The sequence below is a fragment of the Pyrgilauda ruficollis genome, unplaced genomic scaffold, assembly GCF_017590135.1.
Source record: "Pyrgilauda ruficollis isolate IOZ18807 unplaced genomic scaffold, ASM1759013v1 scaffold340, whole genome shotgun sequence".
NCBI lineage: Eukaryota > Metazoa > Chordata > Aves > Passeriformes > Passeridae > Pyrgilauda > Pyrgilauda ruficollis.
In genome coordinates, this window is record NW_024524823.1 from 124,063 (window position 1) to 131,320 (window position 7,258).

The 7,258-nt window shown below is 57.1% G+C and overlaps 2 protein-coding genes across 3 annotated transcripts; one reads left to right on the forward strand and one right to left on the reverse strand.

The window, feature by feature from the left end:
* LOC121357702 (thioredoxin interacting protein) lies at positions 1 to 3,245 on the forward strand. Of its 2 annotated transcripts, XM_041475231.1 has the most exons (8): positions 1 to 422; positions 985 to 1,057; positions 1,150 to 1,297; positions 1,587 to 1,689; positions 1,779 to 2,035; positions 2,125 to 2,281; positions 2,396 to 2,544; positions 2,632 to 3,245. In XM_041475231.1, exons 1-8 carry the CDS (start codon positions 173 to 175, stop codon positions 2,680 to 2,682), a joined length of 1,188 nt encoding a protein of 395 aa, XP_041331165.1. In that variant the 5' UTR covers positions 1 to 172; the 3' UTR covers positions 2,683 to 3,245. The 2 variants fall into 2 exon arrangements, with proteins under 2 accessions (XP_041331165.1, XP_041331164.1); XM_041475230.1 differs by having other exon boundaries at positions 2,396 to 3,245.
* A 2,760-nt stretch (positions 3,246 to 6,005) lies between these two features.
* On the reverse strand, positions 6,006 to 7,252 carry POLR3GL (RNA polymerase III subunit GL). The gene is made up of 6 exons (XM_041475229.1): positions 7,084 to 7,252; positions 6,759 to 6,827; positions 6,602 to 6,658; positions 6,455 to 6,522; positions 6,262 to 6,375; positions 6,006 to 6,107 (listed from the first exon to the last, which is right to left on the reverse strand). The coding sequence occupies exons 1-6, from the start codon at positions 7,160 to 7,162 to the stop codon at positions 6,021 to 6,023; spliced, it is 474 nt and encodes a 157-aa protein (XP_041331163.1). The 5' UTR covers positions 7,163 to 7,252; the 3' UTR covers positions 6,006 to 6,020.
* Positions 7,253 to 7,258: the final 6 nt, after the last annotated feature.

Sequence of the window (7,258 nt, forward strand, 5' to 3'; positions counted from 1 at the left end):
CTCCCTCAGAGCGCTGAGGTCCCGGGGCAGAGCGTCCTGTGGATACTTCGCAGCGTCTCTAAACAAAGCGTTCAACCGCTTTTGATTTTTTTTTTTGCCTCGGGTGGATTTTTGCTCATCTACCCTGCAGCCGTTGCTTGATCAAACCCCTCGTCCTCCTGCTGCCCCAGCCATGGTGATGTTCAAGAAAGTGAAGAACTTCATGGTGGCCTTCAGCGAGCCCGACAAGGTCTACTGCAGCGGGGACAAGGTGGCCGGGCGTGTGCTGGTGGAGGTGGCCGAGGTGACCCGTGTCAGCGCCGTCAAGGTGTTGGCATGTGGCGTGGCCAGGGTGACCTGGGCCAAGGGCCCGGCCCAGTGCCGGCAGGAGATGGAGTACCTGCGCTTCGAGGACGTGCTGGCGCTTGAGGAGCAGCCCACGGGTGAGAGCACGGGGCTGGAAAGGGGACAAGGGTAGCTTTAAACCCCGGTTCAAAAGCCCAGCCCAACGCAGGGGTTGGCCACAGAAGGGGTGTGGTGGGGCTGGATGGGGGTAAGGGGTTTGGGAGGGGTACCCCTAGATCCCAGTGGAGCCCCCTGAACACAGAGTTGATGCTGTGTTGGTGCTTGGAAAAATGACCAAATCTAGGAAAACTTTGCAGTGTTAGAACTTCGGTCGAGCCAAGTCGAAGTTTGGGAGCTAAAGGACAAAATCAGAGCCTGGGCAGCTCCTGTGGCGTGTTCTGACTCCACAGGGGTTGGTAGCGTTGGTGGCCCGGTCAGGGACGGGCTCAGGATCACACCCTGGGGCTGGAGCTGGGAGATAAGGGGGAGCTGGGGCTGGGGTGGAGCCACCGAGAGGCCGTGTTCTGCCCCGGGGTGTTGGTGAGGTGAAGGCAGAGAACACGGGGTTCCCGGGGTGTGCACAGGTGTTAGCCAACGCCCTTGGAGCTGAGGATCACCCTGGAGCTCCAGCTGATGTTTCCCTGCCCTTCTTTCCTCCAGACGAGGACGGCTCCGTCATCCTGAGACCCGGCAACAAGTACGAGTACAAATTCGGCTTCGAGCTGCCCCAGGGGTGAGTATGAGGCAGCACCTGCCACTTGGGGGGTGGAATTAAACTGGGAAATCCCTGTTTGGGCTCTGGAGTGACCCCCTGCTTGTCTCCAGGCCACTGGGCACCACGTTCAAGGGGAAGTATGGCTCTGTGGATTACTGGGTGAGGGCGTCTCTGGAGCGTCCGGCCTGCCCCACGCAGCAGGTGAAGAAACGCTTCGAGGTGATGGATCCTGTGGATGTGAACACCCCGGAGTTGCTGGTGAGCTCCTTTTCTCTCCAAAGGCTCGGGGGAGTAATCCCTTGGGGAGGGTCAGGCCAAGCCAGTGGCACCCAGGTGTCTTTAATCAGATCTGGGCTGAGTGGGAATTAAGGGTGGGATTAAGGAGTCGGGGATAATTCCAGAAACTGACACTGGCTGGGGTGTGTTCTGTTCTCCAGCGGAATCCGGGGGTTGGTTGCAAAAAGGGAAGGAAGGAGAGGAGGAAGGAAGGGTGGAGGGTGGGAAGGACAGGATGGGGCCAAGGTTTGAGTGTTCCCTCTCCCCACAGTCTCCAGTCGCAGCCAAAAAGGAGAAGAAAGTGTCGTGCATGTTCATCCCCGACGGACGCGTGTCTGTCAGCGCCCAGATCGACAGGAAAGGCTTCTGTGAAGGTGAGGATTGCTGGGAGCAGAGAACTGGGAGTGGGGAAGCAGCAAGGAAACCCTGAACATCCCTAACGTGTGGGTCCTTCCTTTGGCAGGCGATGAGATCTGCATCAACGCCGACTTCGAGAACACCTGCTCGCGCATCGTGGTGCCCAAGGCAGCCATCGTGGCCAAGCACACCTACCTGGCCAACGGGCAGACCAAGGTCTTCTGCCAGAAACTCTCCTGCGTTCGTGGCAACCACATCATCTCTGGCACCTCGGAGTCCTGGCGTGGCAAAACCATCCGTGTGAAGAAGCTCAAACCCTCCATCCTGGGCTGCAACATCCTGCGGGTGGAGTATTTCCTGCAGGTGAGCCTTCATCTTCATCCTCATCCTGGGGATCCTCTTCATCCTGGGGTCCTGTCCCACACGCCTCTAAATCTTGGTTTTTCCTGCAGATCTATGTCAGCGTGCCAGGCTCCAAGAAGATCATCCTGGAGCTGCCTCTGGTCATCGGGAGTCGCTCTGGCATCGGCAGCCGCAGCTCCAGCATGGCCAGTCAGACCAGTTCTGAGATGAGCTGGGTGGACCTGAACCTCCCCGATGCTCCAGAGGGTGAGTGGGGTGGGCTCCACAGGGTGGGATCCCTGACTGGTGGGCTCACAGAGCATGGGGAACCCCTGAAACGCTCAGAGCCGAGCTCACCAGCCTCTCCCTGCACCCCCACAGCCCCCCCGTGCTACCTGGACATCGTTCCCGAGGATCACCGGCTGGAAAGCCCCACCACGCCCCTCCTGGATGATCCCGATGGATTCGACAGCCCCATCTTCATGTACGCCCCAGAATTCAAGTTCATGCCTCCCCCCACCTACACGGAGGTGAGCACGGCGCCGGCACGGGAGGGGCCAGGTGGATCTGGGATCACCGGCCTGCATCCCTCACCCTCCTCCTGCTCCGTGGGCCAGGTGGATCCCTGCGTTGCCAACAACAACAACAACAACAACAACATCCAGTGAGATCCACACCCACACCCGGCGGGTCGCTCCCGCTTGCCTGGACTCGGCTCCTTGTGCCACACACCTGCAGCACATCTGGGAGAACAGCTGGAGGGGGCTCCCGAGGAGCTGCTGCATCCCCGAGGAGCTGCTGCATTCCCCATCCCGAATCTCGAGGAAAAAAACAAAAAAATCCTCAAGGACTGTTGGGGAGACGAGGCAGATCCAGCTGGAAAAAAGCTGGAAAACCTCGTGGCTGTTGGGACACAACGCTGCCTGTCCTCGCCCTGTCGCGACACGTGGTGACAGGGAATAGTGGTTTTAATTAATTCCATCTTAATTTTGTAACTCTGGGTGCTGCTCTGGCTGCCCTGCGCTCCCGCCGAGGGAGGGGGACGCTGTGAATCCGTCCTGTCGTGACACGAAGCTGATGTCACGACCTTTTGTACTCTGATTTTGTACATAGCCTTTCAGGGAGGGGTGGAGGGGTGGGGGGCAAAGCACAAAAATGCAAATTTTGTACCTTTTCGTGGCCCCTGGGGGGCAAAATTTGTAATAAACTTGTAATAAATAAATGAAACGGTTCCCTTGCCTCGGGTCTGTCTCCTCGGGGGTGGGAGGGTGGCAGGAACACCTTTGGAATCAGGACTGATGTTATTTATTTTCCCAATTTTTGGGTTTTCTGGGGATTTTTTGGGAGCAGCCCTGGGGGAGTTTCTGGCATTTTTTTGGGAGCAGCCCTGGGGGAGTTTCTGGCATTTTTCTGGGAGCAGCCCTGGGGGGAGTTTCTGGCATTTTTTTGGGAGCACCCTGGGAGAGTTTCTGCCATTTTTCTGGGAGCAGCCCCGAGGAGGTTTCCTGATTTTTCCAAGAGCAAAAAAAGCAAAAAAACCCCAAAAAAAACTAAGCAGAAAAACAACACAAAAAAGGGAAAGCGAAGCACAGAGGGACAAAAACAAGCTGTGGGGAAACTGAGGCAGGAACTGCTTTTCCTGCCTTTTTTTGGCCCTGCCCTGGGAGCACCCCCGGCTCATTTTTGGCATCTGGGTGAAAGGTTTCGGTGTCCACTACCAAGGCCGTGACCTTGGCTTTGCTTCTCGCCCTTTTTCCCACTTGGAGCCCCCCCAAAAATCCCTCTGCGCCCCCCCCCGGGAGGGGTGGAGGGGTGGGGGGCAAAGCACAAAAATGCAAATTTTGTACCTTTTCGTGGCCCCTGGGGGGCAAAATTTGTAATAAACTTGTAATAAATAAATGAAACGGTTCCCTTGCCTCGGGTCTGTCTCCTCGGGGGTGGGAGGGTGGCAGGAACACCTTTGGAATCAGGACTGATGTTATTTATTTTCCCAATTTTTGGGTTTTCTGGGGATTTTTTGGGAGCAGCCCTGGGGGAGTTTCTGGCATTTTTTTGGGAGCAGCCCTGGGGGAGTTTCTGGCATTTTTCTGGGAGCAGCCCTGGGGGGAGTTTCTGGCATTTTTTTGGGAGCAGCCCTGGGGGAGTTTCTGCCATTTTTCTGGGAGCAGCCCCGAGGAGGTTTCCTGATTTTTCCAAGAGCAAAAAAAGCAAAAAAAACCCAAAAAAACTAAGCAGAAAAACAACACAAAAAAGGGAAAACGAAGCACAGAGAGACGAAAACAAGCTGTGGGGAAACTGAGGCAGGAACTGCTTTTCCTGCCTTTTTTTGGCCCTGCCCTGGGAGCACCCCCGGCTCATTTTTGGCATCTGGGTGAAAGGTTTCGGTGTCCACTACCAAGGCCGTGACCTTGGCTTTGCTTCTCGCCCTTTTTCCCACTTGGAGCCCCCCCAAAAATCCCTCTGCGCCCCCCCCCCAGCTTTATCCCAGTCCAGTTTTTCCTTGGAACTGGAGCTGTCCTGGCTGCTGGCCAAGGAGGCAAAGGGTCACCCTGGGCTGGGCTGAGAGAAGGGGGAGGGCACGGACAGCCCCCCAAAATTAGGCAGACACTCCCAGTCCCCTACTGGCCTGAAAATGTTGAATTTTTTTTTTTTTTTCCCCCCCCTGGAAAAGTCAGCAGCGCCCCCAAAACTCCCCCTCCCCACCCCAAACTGAACCCTGCCCCTCTGCCCTCCCCGGTTTACAGCTCTAATTAAACTAATTAAGGTCATAAACCTCTCCCGGTATTCCTGTGGCTGGCCTTGGTGCCAGAGCAGATCTGGGGGTTCAGCCTGACCCCTCCCTGGTTTTTTGGGGGATGAAAAAAACCCCAAAAAACCCCAAAAATCCCCAATTTCTCCCTCCCCCCCCTCCCCATCTCAGCTCTGTGCTGGCTCTGGAAATTCCTGCCCGGTTCCAACTGGGCCAAAGGGCCTGGGCTAAACTGGGAGCACTGGGAGCAGGGCAGGAATTCCAGGGTGGGAATATGGGGTGGGGATCAGGGTGGGGGAACCCCCAGAAACGGGGCAGACCCCACAACACCGGGGAAACTGAGGCACGCAGATGGGGGTGCCAAACATCCCAAATTTGGGTGCCCAGCCCCCAAATCCTTCCCCAGGCTGGGGTGGGGGGGACACAGAACCCCCCACAAAAGCTACAGATTTCTGGAAATAGGGGAGAAAAGAGGAAAAACGGGGATAAAAAAAAAACCAGGGATAAAAAGCTGGAAATCCACAATTGCTGGAACGTTCTTGGCCTCAAACAGGAACTGGTTGGGGAGGGGGGGGCCAGCATGTGACGCTCATGTGAGCAGCCCTGAGGCACAAACACGCCCCCCCCGTGAGGAAAAAAAACCACTCCTTCCTCCTAAAAAACCTCACACTGCATTTCCCCAAAACAGCTCCCCCCGCCCCAAAATTTTTATCCCCACGAAAACACTCCCCCCCCAGCAAAAATAGCTTCGAAAAGGGGCTCTACCCCCCAAAAATCCACGTTTTCTCACTACAAAAACTCATCCCTGACCAAAAAAAATCTACTTTTCCCTCCCCAAAAATCCACCTTATCCCCTAAAATATGATTTAAAAATTGCACCTCCCCCCACAATAAAGCAAAGTTTCCTCCCTCAAAAATGCACCTTCCATCAGAAACATACATTTCCCTCCCCAAAATACATTTTTTCTCCCCAAAAATACATCTTTTCTCCCCAAAAAGACATCTCGACCCACAAGGAGTTACCTTTCCCTCCCCAAAGCTATACCTTTACTCCCCAAAAATCCACCATCCCACCCCAAAAAATCCTCTTTTCCCCCCCAAAAAAAACTTTATCTCCCAAAAACCACTTTTTCCACCGTAAAAAAACCACTTTTCCACTTTCCCATAAAACTTTTCCTCCCAAAATACCTTTTCTTCTTTCTAGAAACGCATTTTCCATCTCAAAAAAACCACATTTCATCCTGCCCGTTCCCGGGCTCAGTACACCGCCTCGTCGCCGTTGTCGTCGCTGTCGGGGCCGAAGCTCTCCCCGTTGTCGAAGTAGGACAGGACGTAGTCGGTCTCCTGGGGGGGACACGGGGGGGACACGGTGGCACCCGGGGACCCCTGAGCCCCCACCAACCCCCCCCGCCAGGTCCCCCCTCTTTTTTCACACGGGGGGGACACGGTGGCACCCGGGGACCCCTGAGCCCCCACCAACCCCCCCCTCTTTTTTCACCTCTTCATGCTCCTCCTCATCGTACTCCTCCTCCTCCTCCTCCTTCCCCTCTTCTTCCTCCTCCTTCTCCTCTTCCTCCTCTGACGTCACCTCCTCCTCCTTCTTCTCCAGGCTCTGGGGGGGGGCTCAGGGAATGTCACCGGGGGGGGACAAAAAACACCCAAAATTCACCCCCCGACCTTCCCCCCGGTACCTCCAGCTTCTTAATGGCCTCCTCCTTGTCCAGCGTCACCTGCTTCTTGGGGACGAGGGCAGCGGGTCCTGGGGGGGCACAGGGGACTGTCACCCCCCCCGGGGGACACTGGGGACACACGGGGGGGGGCAGGGAGGGGACACTCACGGCCTTTCCGCAGCCGCCGCACGCGGATCTTCAGCTCCCGCGGGAGCCGCCGCCAGTCTGGGGGGGCAAAACGGGGCGAAGGGGGGGTTGGGGGGACCCCAAAAAAGCTCCACGTGCCCCCCAGGACCCCCTCCTGTGTCCCCCCGTGTCCCCTCACCTGGGTTCCAGTCGATGGCGTTGTCCACGGGGTTGGAGAGCTGGTACTTGTCCGAGTAGCGCTCGATGTCTGCGGGGGCATGGGGGGGTTTGGGGACGTTTTTGGGGGGATTTGGGGACGTTTTGGGGGGATTTGGGGACAATTTTGGGACATTTGTGGGACTAAAATAGGAATTAAACCGGGGGGAACCAAACAGGGAGGGCTGGGGGCTCAGGTGAGCTCTGCAGGGCTCAGGTGAGCTCTGGACACGCCCTCCAGCCGCCGGGCAGAGAATTTGGGATGAGCCCCCTCCCCAACGCCCCCTGCCCCCCCCGGGGGCCGGTACCTCTGCGGGGCGCCCCCGGTTTGATGAAGTAGGGGAGCCCCCTCATGGCCCTGCGCAGCTCCTGCTTCAGCGCCAGCATGTACTCGCCCTCCTCGCCGCCGGGCAGGGGCGCGGCGCGGCGCTCCAGAGCCTGCGGGACCGGGGTGGCAGTTTGGGGGGACGGGGGTTTGGGGGG

Bases quoted from the DNA above. Each gene is read 5' to 3' on its own strand.
- LOC121357702 (XM_041475230.1), top strand. From the start codon at position 173: ATGGTGATGTTCAAGAAAGTGAAGAACTTCATGGTGGCCTTCAGCGAG. The intron at 423-984 runs GTGAGAGCACGG...TCTTTCCTCCAG, and splicing joins GCTTGAGGAGCAGCCCACGG to ACGAGGACGGCTCCGTCATC. The intron at 1,298-1,586 runs GTGAGCTCCTTT...CTCTCCCCACAG, and splicing joins TGAACACCCCGGAGTTGCTG to TCTCCAGTCGCAGCCAAAAA.
- POLR3GL (XM_041475229.1), bottom strand. From the start codon at position 7,162: ATGCTGGCGCTGAAGCAGGAGCTGCGCAGGGCCATGAGGGGGCTCCCC. The intron at 6,659-6,758 runs GTGAGGGGACAC...TTGCCCCCCCAG, and splicing joins CGCCATCGACTGGAACCCAG to ACTGGCGGCGGCTCCCGCGG. The intron at 6,523-6,601 runs GTGAGTGTCCCC...GTGCCCCCCCAG, and splicing joins GCGGCGGCTGCGGAAAGGCC to GACCCGCTGCCCTCGTCCCC.